General features: G+C 43.5%; 1 protein-coding gene across 1 annotated transcript; it reads left to right on the top strand.

Moving 5' to 3' along the window:
* The first annotated feature begins 530 nt into the window (after positions 1-530).
* them4 (thioesterase superfamily member 4) lies at positions 531-4123 on the top strand. The gene is made up of 6 exons (XM_085365651.1): positions 531-696; positions 2404-2596; positions 2706-2868; positions 3101-3211; positions 3721-3845; positions 3976-4123. Exons 1-6 carry the CDS (start codon positions 583-585, stop codon positions 4017-4019), a joined length of 750 nt encoding a protein of 249 aa, XP_085221777.1. The 5' UTR covers positions 531-582; the 3' UTR covers positions 4020-4123.
* Positions 4124-13379: the final 9256 nt, after the last annotated feature.

Here is a 13379-nt window from a genome sequence, read left to right as displayed (position 1 = left end):
ATATAATAATAACTCTATTAATTTTTTTATAGTCTAATCCCCATGTGATCTAAGTCTCTCTTATAAAACTATTTACTTGTTTTCTACAAATGTATAAAGTTTTTGTTTTTTTTTAACTTAATCACTATTAAACTTAAACTTAATCAACCATTAAAATCTGTCTTTTTGTCTCGGAAAAGTTAGAAAAAATAATGGTGGTTACCACGGGAACAGAAAAAAAGTTCTATTTGACACCCAATCATATTGGAATCTGTACGGCACGTGACTGTACCCAAACGACGCAACGGCAGAACTCCCTCACGCCGGAAGTTTACAGCCTGATCTTGACAAATGAAAGTCACCGGTAAAATAATAGCAGTGACACCCGCCATAGGACGTATTCCTATTCTGTGGAACATAAACACGAGTCAAAGATGGTTAAGTCACTTTTATTTTAAAACAGACCAGTGTTTACTGCAGCGACCGTAGTGTGTTTGGGCGCTAACTGACGAAAGCATTTGCCAGCTAACTCTCAACGACCAGTTACAGGATCATTTATCTACCTCAGAATATAGAAGATATCACCGCGGGGACAGTTTACAGATGGCAAGGAGACTGGGTCGAATACTCAGGGGCTTTCAGAGCCTCGGTTCACTCGCATTCATGAAGTCTGAACTCAGCAACCTCCCTGCCAGCGTTTCATTGAAGAGTATGGTGGTAGGTAGATCTGTGAGCCGTATTTTATGAAATACTTTTTCATGCTGTATGTGAGTTGTTTGCCGTGTCATGTTCTCCTCACTCCTGCCAGATGTTTCTCCAGTGTTGTGACTGTACAGCTAAAAAACCAAAACAAAACACATGGCCAGCGTGAGAGTTTGTTAGCTTGTCGCAAAAACAACAACAACAAACGAACACATTTATATAAGATGACTATAACGTAGTGATTACAACTTAAAATAGCAGGCCATGTCACTACAACACGACCACAGAGGTCAACATCATCACAGATAACATAAGAAACACTTTATCGAAGAGTTGGAAAATGATTTTGTTAGCACAATTAAAAATGAAGTTCATTCAGTTCTTTTTCTTTTTGTGTTCTGCTTTGTTTTTGCCCTCCATCTCCCCTATATAACGTTTTAAGAAAAACAATAAAAAGAAAGTGAAAAATGAAGTTCATTATGACAAACATGTAAACAGTAACAAATAATAGTGTTGTAGCTAAATATAATAACATACAATTATGTGAAGAAGGTTTTCCGTACTTCTTCCTGTTAAAAAGTACTACTAAAATCTACGTCCTGACTGTTTCCATAGGAATTAGGTATTCGAGTTTATATGAGTTAGAATTTATAAGATCATAATAATCTCCACATTTACATCAAGAAACTTATCCTGTTCTAACTCTTTACTCTTTGTGCTAACAACTAGTTGGCAATAAGGTCATTTACAATAGCAGAATGTCTCTATGCATGCAAGTGTACATATGCACCTCAAACACACAGGCATACAAACAGAATTAGGAGGGTAAGTATCAGTCAAATTCTCCTAATGGAAGTAAGACAACAGATTTATTCGATTTTAAATTATCAGCAATTCCTAAGATCTTTATAAAGGCAGACGTTTTGGCATTTTGCTGGTTAGGAGTATCCAGTCTTCCCAGGAGTTGACATCACAACAAATTCTCCCCAAGGTCAGATTGTGCAATGCTCAGAGAAATTGCAACATCTCAGACTCTACAGGCTTCAGTTATAATGATAAATATTAAAGTTCATAACAGTGCAGTTAGAAAATGGCAAATAGGGTTTGCTTGGAAGGGCTGCCAAGTGAATGTCTCTTCCTTATAAAAAGAGTTTGGCTGCATGGCTCAGGTTAGCAAAGTACCACCTGAACAAACATATCAGGAAAAATGTCCCTTTGACAGATGAGACCAAAGTGGAGGTGTTTGGTAAAAACGAAACAGAGCATATGAATACAAACACCTCAAACCCACAGTGGTGGAGCGGTGATGATTTGGGCTTGCTTTTCAGCCACAGGAGCTGGGTACCTTGCAGTACCCGTATTAACAATTCAAATGTGAGGACATTTGTCTGACAGCAAAAGTGGAGCTGACATTGAGTCATGCAACAAGACAATGATTTCAAACACAACAACAGTAAATCTACAACAGAATGGCTGAAAAAGAAAAGAATCAAGGTGCTGCATTGGTTTGCCAATATCAAATATAATAAATATAATATCCAATATCAAAATATAGCTATTTTAATACTTTTCGCTCATTTGGAAAATGTTTTCATGACCCCCGTTGACTTAATAGAACCACAAATATTAAAGCAGCATCCATATGGTATCTATATGAGACATCCACACTTTGTCATTACCCTTTCGCTACTAACAGACATTGTAATTCATTTCTCTGTTTAGCGAGCGCTTCCATCACTCTTTTCATCCAACCCCCGGGACTTCAGTCTTCCTAACTCCTCATGGGGCACAGAAATGAGGCAGCTGTATGAACATTATAACAGCCAATGTGAGGCAGTGACAGATGGAGGAGAGGAACAGGGTGGACTATGGAACAGACTGCCAAGCTACAATCGTTCTCTGAAGTATGCTGCAGGTAAATATACAGACCCAAAAGTTTACCTGAAATAAGAACAAGAGAATTTCCAAAAGCTCCAAAAGCTTAACGTGGCTGCTGAATGTTCACTTGTGTTCTTTCCCATCAGGTGGAGTATACCTTAGCAAAATAATCCAGGCAAAAGCTCGTCTTTTCACCCGCAACATCAGAGACCCGGGGGCAGCATTTGAGTACGTTATCTTTGCTAACAAAAAGGAGCAAAGGTGTGTGTGCATTTTCCAGGCTGGACACCTTCTGGAGGGACCACCAGGGTGAGATAACACACTCCTGTCCAAGCTTATCGAAGTCTGTGCTTTTCACGTTGTTATACTCCATTCTCTTTGTCATCCTCTCAGCCAGCAGCTTTCCAGTAAACCCAAAGTGGCAGAAATAAATGGGAAAAAATAAAGGAAGACTTGTGAATTTTTAGCTAGACTTAACTCTAAATGTTCCGTCAAATCTCATAAGTTTTACTGTCTCATGTACCAATGTCTGTGCTTCCAGAAATGTCCACGGGGGGGCGATAGCCACTATGATTGATACCGTGACAGGAACTCATGCTTGTGTGCATTCTGGACCTGTTATGACTGCCAACCTCAACATCAACTACCGCAGGTACAAGAACAAAAATCAGCAAATTGTACATGATAAGAATATTTATTGAACATGTAGCACACCTTACAGAAATATGAGGATTAAACTGTTTAGTATATTAAAGGAAAAAAATGTTAGATGTTTTCATGTGTGTTGTCCTGCTTGTTAACATGGAGCATATTTAGCTGCTGGGCAGGGTTTATGGAAGTATCACTGAGGCGGTCATGCAGAAGTCATGAAGGTTTCTCCCTGCTCCAAGTCAGTATAATGAAGATCGACTCTGAATGATGTCACATAGATAATTCATTGTGGAAATTAAATATGCAGCATCGGTGTCACCGAGTCAGCCCAAACGGTTCACTTTCTTTGGTCAAGCACGGACCAACAGACATTTGCTCGGCTGCCCAGTTGTTCTGTTTAACACATAGCAAAATATGAATAATTACACATATAATTAACACAAAGTAACACCTCTTAGTGCACTACTTTGATCATTTACTGTGAGTTTGATCATTTTGTCTTGTTCCAAGTCCCATCCCGCTGGGAAGTACAGTGTTGATCAAATCCTCTCTGGATAAGAAGGAAGGCAGGAAAACGTTAGTTTCGTGTAAAGTGACCAGTGCTGACGGCGCCAGATTGCACACAGAAGCAACAGGTAAAGCAACAGGTTTTCCCCCTCCCACACACACACACACACACACACACATACAAAATCTCAGATGGACATGTTACTGTGAAAGCTGCTGGTAAGTGGTACATCTGCTTGTCTGTTTTCTTCTCTGCAGCACTGTTTGTGTCAATTGGCGTCAGCCAACTAATGAAAGGGTGACACGAACACGCCAGCCAGCCATCTATGAAGAAGGAGACTTCAGAAACAGTGTGCATTTTTTTTGTTTTGTCTAAGTGGGCCATTAGTTTTTTTTTTTAATTAAAAGGATGTACATATTTTATAGGTGATAGAAGGAAACTCTTATATTAAATAAAAAAGTTAACCTTCTATTTATACTACTAATATGTTGCATTTGATCTGATACTTAGCTCTACTTGACTGCTGCTCCTTCATGTTACTAACTCATGAACAAATTTACTGAACTAATTCAGAAGTATTGATGGTATTGATGCAGTATTGATGGTTTTAATTAAGACTGCTGTATTTGAGAACAATGTTATTGATTTAAATGTACTGTTCATTTATTTATCATTTTATTTTCTCCAAAAAAGCCTTTTCTATTGGTATTGCGTTGCTCATGCAGGTGGTGTGTTTGTCAGAGTTAAATAATCTGCATTGAGAAATAAAACGTTTTTTGGGGATACTTTGAAACTGATGATCTTTACATTTGAGTAGATACCGTCAGACTTAATCTTGAAATAATTCTGTGGTAATCTGCTGAACTTAATGATATTCATAGGTTAATACTATTAATAGTAAACACTGTGTAGTAAATGTTGAAAGGTTTAATTAAGGGATACTGAAATATATGTGATACAACATCAGCTTACTACTTTTTGTCAGTAAATCACACAACTGAAGGACGAATGGGTTCTAAATTTATTCTTGAAGTTTTGTGCCCCTTACATCACAAATGTTACACAGTTTTGTTTTTCATGTGTGGGTTGTAAACTGTTACCCCCCGTGTGGTGGTTGTGGTTTTATTTGAATGTGGGGTGTGAATTTGCATGCCATGAGAAATTATGACATACAATGAAGGCACGAGGACTTCAAACCCAAAATCGTCACGACAACTGGCTGTTTTTTACACGAGCTGGTTATTCTCGTTCACTCTGACACTTTGAACGCGTTTCTACATTCAGAAACGGCTGACGGATGCCGCAGTATGCCATAATAAGTAACACAGTCCACATCACAGAGATCAGTGCTGCTCTAGCAGCCACTGCAGACCACAGTTCTACAAAACATGACACCTGAGAGTATGTAGAGTACTGTTTTTGATTAAACACATACTGTACTGACTATAGGTTGAGGACAACATACCTCCCGAATAGGCTGGCATCTTGTAACTGAGGAGCAATTACAAAATGACTCCAAAACATAAAAATATTATATGTGGGATTAGTTTTTTTAGGGAGGTAGCAGGTTCACTTTATTTATATATATATATATATATATATATATATATATATATATATATATATATATATATATATATATATATATATATATATATATATATATGAGGATCTGAGGGCTGACCACAGCGACCTCCCTGAACAGGGTCCAGTAACCATCACAGTGGCAGATATCCAAGAAAGGGTCTCCAGTATGAAGAGTTGGACAGCACCAGGGCCCGACATGGTTCACGCCTACTGGCTGAAGAAGCTGACTGCACTCCACGAGCGTCTGGCAGCACAAATGAACCAGCTGCTAGTTAACGAGAGACACCCGGAATGGCTAACTGAAGGCCGGACGGTCCTGATCCCCAAGGACCCCAAGAAGGGACCGGTCCCCTCCAACTACCGACCAATAACCTGCCTCAGTACTACATGGAAGCTCCTGTCAGGCATCATATCGGCTAAGATGAACAGGCACATGGGTCAATACATGAGCGGGACACAGAAAGGAATTGGCAAGAATACCAGAGGCGCAAAACACCAGCTACTGGTAGACAGAACAATCAGCCGAGACTGCAAGACCAGACTGACCAACCTGTGCACTGCCTGGATTGATTACAAGAAGGCCTATGACTCAATGCCCCACAGCTGGATACTGGAATGCCTAGAATTGTACAAGATCAATGGGACCCTAAGAGCCTTCATCAGGAACTCAATGGGGATGTGGCGTACAACACTAGAGGCCAACTCCAAGCCCATAGCACAAGTCACCATCAAGTGCGGGATCTACCAAGGAGATGCTCTGTCCCCACTGCTGTTCTGCATAGGCCTGAACCCCCTCAGTGAGATCATTAACAAGACTGGCTACGGATACCGACTACGGAACGGAGCAGTTGTCAGCCACCTCCTGTACATGGATGACATCAAGCTGTATGCCAAGAGTGAACGAGACATCGATTCACTGATCCACACTACCAGGCTATACAGCAATGACATTGGAATGTCGTTCGGACTGGAGAAGTGTAGTCGGATGGTAACAAAGAGAGGGAAGGTAGTCAGAACTGAGGGGATTGAACTACCAGAAGGCAACATTGCAGACATAGAGGACAGTTACAAGTACTTGGGGATCCCACAGGCGAATGGGAACCATGAAGAGGCCTGTTACGTTTCGGTGTGTCAGTGTTTTGTTTTTGCGTGACTGTCATGTGTTTCCTGTTTTACTTTGAAGGTCTGTTGTTATCTTAGTGTGTTCAGTTTACATTTTCCCTGTCTCGTCAGTTCTAATTTGCCCCAGCTGTGTTTCCCTCCTGTGGTCCATTCCCTAATTGCTCCTTCTATGTATTTAAGCCTTGTGTTTCAGTGTGTCATGGTCGCGATCTCCCCCGTGTTGTAAATAGTTTGGTGTTTTGTTGTAAATAAATAGTTTGTTGTAAATAGATTTGTCGATACTTTCGTTTCGGGATTTTGGTGGTGAGCTTTAGTGGGGTTTTTTGTGTGTTTTTTTTTCTTTATTTTTACTTTTTTTCGTGTTGCACTCCGGTTGCCTAGGCCGGGGTGTAACATATGGGGGCTCGTCCGGGATTGCCTTCGCTGGGGGGTCCGGGGACCGCCCCAGCCTTTGTCGTCGCTGGAGGGTCCGTGGGACCGCTCCAGCCTTCATCCGCCTTCGCTGGAGGGTCGGTGGGACCGCTCCAGCCTTCCTCCGCCTTCGCTGGAGGGTCCGTGGGACCGCTCCAGCCTTCGTCGTCTGCTGGAGGGTCGGTGGGACCACTCCAGCCTTCATCAGCCTTCGTCCGTCTTCGCTGGAGGGTCCGTTGGAGGGACCGCTTCAGCCTTCGTCCGCCTTCGCTGGAGGGTCCGAGGGACCGCTCCAGCCTTCGTTTGTCTTCGCTGGTGGGTCCGTTGGAGGGACCGCTTCAGCCTTCGTCCGCCTTCGCTGGAGGGTCTGAGGGCCGATCCGGCCTTCATCCGCCTTCGCTGGAGGGTCCGAGGGACCGCTCCAGCCTTCGTCGTCTGCTGGAGGGTCCGTGGGACCGCTCCAGCCTCCACCGGGGCTCGTCCAATCGCTGGAGGGTCCGGGGCACCGCTTCAGTCTTCGTTTGTCTTCGCTGGAGGGTCCGAGGCACCGCTCCAGCCTTCGTCTGCCTTCGCTGGAGGGTCCGGGGGACCGCTCCAGCCTTCGTCGTCTGCTGGAGGGTCCGTGGGACCGCTCCAGCCTCCACCAGCCTTCATCCGGTTTTGATCAAACATTTCACTTGGGGTTACATGTTTGATTTTTGGGTAGGGGGAAATGTTACGTTTCGGTGTGTCAGTGTTTTGTTTTTGCGTGACTGTCATGTGTTTCCTGTTTTACTTTGAAGGTCTGTTGTTATCTTAGTGTGTTCAGTTTACATTTTCCCTGTCTCGTCAGTTCTAATTTGCCCCAGCTGTGTTTCCCTCCTGTGGTCCATTCCCTAATTGCTCCTTCTATGTATTTAAGCCTTGTGTTTCAGTATGTCATGGTCGCGATCTTTCCCCCCGTTGTAAATAGTTTGACGTCTTGTGTTTGGTGATGTAAATAAATGTGGTATCTTGCTTTAAATCTCGTTTTGGGATTATTTTTGTGGAAGCCCGTATTAGTTTTTTCTCGTGTGTTTTTGCCTTATTTTTATTTTTCTGCGTTGCACCCCGGTTGCCTAGGCCGGGGTGTAACATATGGGGGCTCGTCCAATCGCTGAGGGGTCCGAGGACCGCTTCGGCCGTCCGCCGTCGCTGGAGGGTCCGAGGGAGGGACCGCTTCAGCCGTCTGTCTTCGCTGGAGGGTCCGAGGGCCGGTCCAGCCTTCATCCGCCTTCGCTGGAGGGTCCGAGGGACCGCCCCAGCCTTCGTCGTCTGCTGGAGGGTCCGAGGGACTGCTCCAGCCTTCATCTGCCTTCGCTGGAGAGTCCGAGGGACCGCTCCGGCCTTCGTCTGCTGGAGGGTCAGTGGGACCGCTCCAGCCTTCGTCAGCCTTCGTTTGTCTTCGCTGGAGGGTCCGAGGGACCGCTCCAGCCTTCGTCGTCTGCTGGAGGGTCAGTGGGACCGCTCCAGCCTTCATCAGCCTTCGTCCGTCTTCGCTGGAGGGTCCGTTGGAGGGACCGCTTCAGCCTTCGTCCGCCTTCGCTGAAGGGTCCGAGGCACCGCTCCAGCCTTCGTCTGCCTTCGCTGGAGGGTCCGTGGGACCGCTCCAGACTTCATCCGTCTTCGCTGGAGGGTCCGGGGGACCGCTCCAGCCTTCGTCGTCTGCTGGAGGGTCCGTGGGACCGCTCCAGCCTCCACCAGCCTTCATCCGGTTTTGATCAAACATTTCACTTGGGGTTACATGTTTGATTTTTGGGTAGGGGGAAATGTTACGTTTCGGTGTGTCAGTGTTTTGTTTTTGCGTGACTGTCATGTGTTTCCTGTTTTACTTTGAAGGTCTGTTGTTATCTTAGTGTGTTCAGTTTACATTTTCCCTGTCTCGTCAGTTCTAATTTGCCCCAGCTGTGTTTCCCTCCTGTGGTCCATTCCCTAATTGCTCCTTCTATGTATTTAAGCCTTGTGTTTCAGTATGTCATGTTCGCGATCTCCCCCCCCCCCCGTTGTAAATAGTTTGGCGTCTTGTGTTTGGTGATGTAAATAAATGTGGTATCTTGCTTTAAATCTCGTTTTGGGATTATTTTTGTGGAAGCCCGTATTAGTTTTTTCTCGTGTGTTTTTGCCTTATTTTTATTTTCCTGCGTTGCACCCCGGTTGCCTAGGCCGGGGTGTAACAGGCCGCTAGAAAAGCTGCAACCACCAAGTACCTGCAGAGGGTCAGGCAAGTCCTGAGGAGTCAGCTGAATGGTAAGAACAAGATCCGGGCCATCAACACGTACGCCCTGCCCGTGATCAGGTACCCTGCTGGGGTAATAGGCTGGCCAAAGGAGGAGATAGAAGCCACTGACATAAAGACAAGAAAGCTCCTTACCATGCATGGAGGGTTTCACCCCAAATCCAGCACCCTGAGGCTGTACGCTAAGCGGAAGGAAGGGGGCCGGGGACTGGTGAGTGTCAGCACCACAGTCCAGGATGAGACAACGAACATCCAAGAATACATTAGGAAGATGGCCCCAACTGACCGAGTGCTCAGTGAATACCTCAGGCAGCAGAAACCCAAGAAAGAGGAGGGAGACGAGGAACCATCATGGAAGGACAGGCCCCTGCACGGTATGTACCACCGGCAGATAGAGGAGGTGGCTGATATCCAGAAATCCTACCAGTGGCTGGACAAAGCTGGACTGAAAGACAGCACAGAGGCACTAATCATGGCAGCACAAGAACAAGCTCTGAGCACAAGATCCATAGAGGCTGGGGTCTATCACACCAGGCAAGACCCCAGGTGCAGGCTGTGTAAAGATGCCCCAGAGACAATCCAGCACATAACAGCAGGGTGCAAGATGCTAGCAGGCAAGGCATACATGGAACGCCATAACCAAGTGGCCGGCATAGTGTACAGGAACATCTGTGCCGAGTATAACCTGGAAGTCCCGAGGTCAAAATGGGAGATGCCCCCAAGGGTGGTGGAGAATGACCGAGCTAAGATCCTGTGGGACTTCCAGATACAGACGGACAAAATGGTGGTGGCTAACCAACCGGACATAGTGGTGGTAGACAAACAGAAGAAGACGGCCGTAGTGATCGATGTAGCGGTTCCGAATGACAGCAATATCAGGAAGAAGGAACACGAGAAGCTGGAGAAATACCAAGGGCTCAGAGAAGAGCTCGAGAGGATGTGGAGGGTGAAGGTAACGGTGGTCCCCGTGGTAATCGGAGCACTAGGTGCGGTGACTCCCAAGCTAGGCGAGTGGCTCCAGCAGATCCCAGGAACAACATCGGAGATCTCTGTCCAGAAGAGCGCAGTCCTGGGAACAGCTAAGATACTGCGCAGGACCCTCAAGCTCCCAGGCCTCTGGTAGAGGACCCGAGCTTGAAGGATAAACCGCCCGCAGGGGCGTGCTGGGTGTTTTTTATATATATATATATATATATATATATATAAAACACCCAGCAGAACAGAAAAAAAAATTTCTTGAAAATAATTATTCTCATATTAACTTTAAACAGTCACTTTTTGCAGTTGTGCATAAAACCTATATATATATATATATATATATATATATATAATATCAAATATGTACGATGACTACCTGACCTTTCAGAGCTAAGTTAAAGTCATAATGCACCATGTCCAACCAGCAATATATAAGAGCAAAGCCTTCCTGCTTGTAACTTTACATAGACTTTCAAATGGCTTGCTGAGACCATGACATCAAATGTGAATGTTCATTATGCAGTGCAACCCAATTAAAAAGTATTAGTTTAGCTATATTTTCATTTCAGATTAGTTTTTACCTTATAGTTGTTTTGTCACATTTAAAGTCACATGAAAAACAAAGATTGTATTGGTGTCTGTGTAGCCCTGTTAAAAAGCAGAGTACACCCCATAATTCATCGTCTTGTAGAATCAACTACAATAACCTGAAGTATTTATTCTCTTCTTGCTTTTGTCAGTCTCTCACGTCATGGTGGAGGAATTTTGGCTCACTCTTGTTAACAGTGTTCCTTTAGTTCATTAAGGCTCATTCATGCACACCTCTCTTAAGGTCTCACTACAACATTTCAGTCTTGTTCAAGCCTGGACTTTGACTCGGCTGTTGCAGCACCTTGATTATTTTTCTTTTTTCAGTCATTCTGTTTTGCTGCTGTGGATCTTTCTCCTGTCGCATGATCAAATTCCATCCAAGCGTTAGCTGTTGGACACATTGGGATTGGAATAAGATAACACAAAGATAAGAATCTGGATGGCCCCTATACTCTTTTGCCTGGAAGACTTGCAGTTTAATATTTAACATCTTGATTTCTCAGTCCACAGGCTGATTTTCCACTATCCCACACTCCACCTTAAATGAGCTCAGCCCTGGGGAAGGTACAGATGGTTTTCTTTGCGTGGTACTTGTTTGTCTTTGTCCTGTCTTCCTCCCCTCACCTTCAACCAGTGAAAGATGATGGCTGCTGTCCCTCTCTGAGCCTGGTTCTGCTGGAGGTTTCTTCCTGTTAAAAGGGAGTTTTTCCTTCCCACTGTTGCCAAGTGCCTACTCATAGGGGGGTCATCTGATTGTAGGATCTTTACCTTACAATGTAAAGCGCCCGGAGGTGACTGTTGTTGTGATTTAGTGCTATATAAATAATAATATTAATATAAATGAAATAAAACTGTACATAATTTAATTTTTGTAAGCAATGATAAAGTATGGTTTTCAGAAATGTTCTATATGTGGCTCTATAATATAGTGGTTTGCACATTTGCCAAACAAGCAAAAGATTCCTGGTTTAATCCTGGGAGGAGACTGGGTTGCATCAGAAAGGGCATCAGGTGCAAGAATATGCTGAATGACCCCTTGCGAATTAGAGTGCAGCCTTCCTGGGCTCATGCAGTGATTTCCACTACAGATTTGTGTGTCTATGTGTTTTTAAAATTCAGTGCTGCTCAAGGGTCTGAACATCGCAGTCAGTCTATTAAGAGAGCGTAAAGAGATTTATAAATGTGTGTGTATATATATATATACACACACACATATATATGAAGAACCACAGGTCATGAAATCTTAAAAATTCTTGGTCATTTAGGAGAATATTTTTAAACCTTTAAACAGAGTGCCTCTGTTGTAAAGAGGTTTTATGCACAACTGCAAAAAGTGACTGTTTAAAGTTAATATGAGAATAATTATTTTCAAGAAATTTTTTTTTCTGTTCTGCTTTTTAGTAGATCCTGTCAAGTAAGTTTTTATGCAGCAGTCAATTAGTGGTTTAAGGTCTACAAGCCATACAGACTTTCAACTGCCTTTAACTTTAGTTCTCACACAGTTTGGTCGAATGTGTGGTTTCTGAGTGTATGGGCTCATCACAGTACAGGCCTGGTGGTCTTTTCAGGGCCCCTCATAGCTTTAACCTCAGTAAAATTGAGATGGAAATGCTACCAAAGTTTTTTAAAACCTTAATGGTGTGTGAGCATCTGTGTGTTTGTGTGTACGTGTGTATGTATGAGTGAGTACAGGACAAGTGAGCACTAGCAGTGTTTTTTTTTCCTTTCCCCTGAAGAGCCATGTGGTCAAGTTGGGTATGAGGAAGCGGGTGGAGGTGTTTCCACTTTCAGTTAAAACCACCTGCAGCATGCTCTGTCCAGTAGCATTTTAGTCTTCAGTGCTTTTTTTTTGAGGGGCCACAGTTTCACAATCCCACGGCCTTGTCATGAAATGTTTTGGTAGCTCTGAAGAGGATTCAGTGTTTTAGTTCTCTAGTTCACAGGTAGATTCTCAAATACTTAGACATTAACACATTTTCTCATAATTTAGTTTCTGTACACCTCCAACAATAGATTTTAGATCAAAGGTCAGTTCAGTTTTTATCTTCAATAAATAAAAAGCATGGCCCTGTTGGGTTGAGATCAGGTCATCAGGACATGGCCACTGAAGAATATCCCACTTCTGTGCTTGGAGAAACTCTTAGGGATGTTTCCTGGAAAAGTCTAATCTGGAAGTGGCTTGCAACTTGTGAAGCTGTTTTTCTTAATTATGGAAAGAATATTTTGATCATCCAGTCTTTCAGGCTTCTTGGTATTACTGAGCTGACAATGCATACCTGCTGTTTGAGAAGGAACCGGAGTTTTGATTTGGACAGCTAAAGATTTTTTTGTTTGTCCTCTTTTACTCGCATGGCATCTCTTTGTTCCAATGAACAGCTATCAAAGCTAACAAAATGACTTCAACACATGGGATCAACTCCAGATCCTGCTGAATCTGTTCATGGAATGACAAGGAACAGGCCTCACCTGGCCATGCAACTGCTGGTCAGTCAATTACCCCGTTGCTTTTGAGGCAAATGGGGGACTGTGTATAAAAATAAACAATTAATTCAAAATTGCAGTTAAACCCCTTCAGTTAAAGTGTGCACATCGATCTAATCTTGATTGTTTGATTCAAAATAATCCCCTGTGGTGGAGCACAGAGGCAAAACTAAAAAAAAAAAAAAAAAAAAAGAACAGTACAAAATTAAACCAAAAACAAACAAATCAAAATCCAAA

Source organism: Diplotaxodon limnothrissa, linkage group LG11 (genome assembly GCF_057381915.1).
Source record: "Diplotaxodon limnothrissa isolate DT_005_m linkage group LG11, D_limnothrissa_male_GT1.1, whole genome shotgun sequence".
Classification (NCBI taxonomy): domain Eukaryota; kingdom Metazoa; phylum Chordata; class Actinopteri; order Cichliformes; family Cichlidae; genus Diplotaxodon; species Diplotaxodon limnothrissa.
The sequence above is the reverse complement of the archived record's forward strand: the minus strand, read 5'-3'. Positions and strand labels throughout refer to the sequence as shown.

Excerpts from the sequence above, each read along its gene's own strand:
- them4 (XM_085365651.1), top strand. The coding sequence starts at position 583 with ATGGCAAGGAGACTGGGTCGAATACTCAGGGGCTTTCAGAGCCTCGGT. Across the intron at positions 2,869-3,100 it reads CTTCTGGAGGGACCACCAGG|AAATGTCCACGGGGGGGCGA; the intron begins GTGAGATAACAC and ends CTGTGCTTCCAG. Across the intron at positions 3,846-3,975 it reads ATTGCACACAGAAGCAACAG|CACTGTTTGTGTCAATTGGC; the intron begins GTAAAGCAACAG and ends TCTTCTCTGCAG.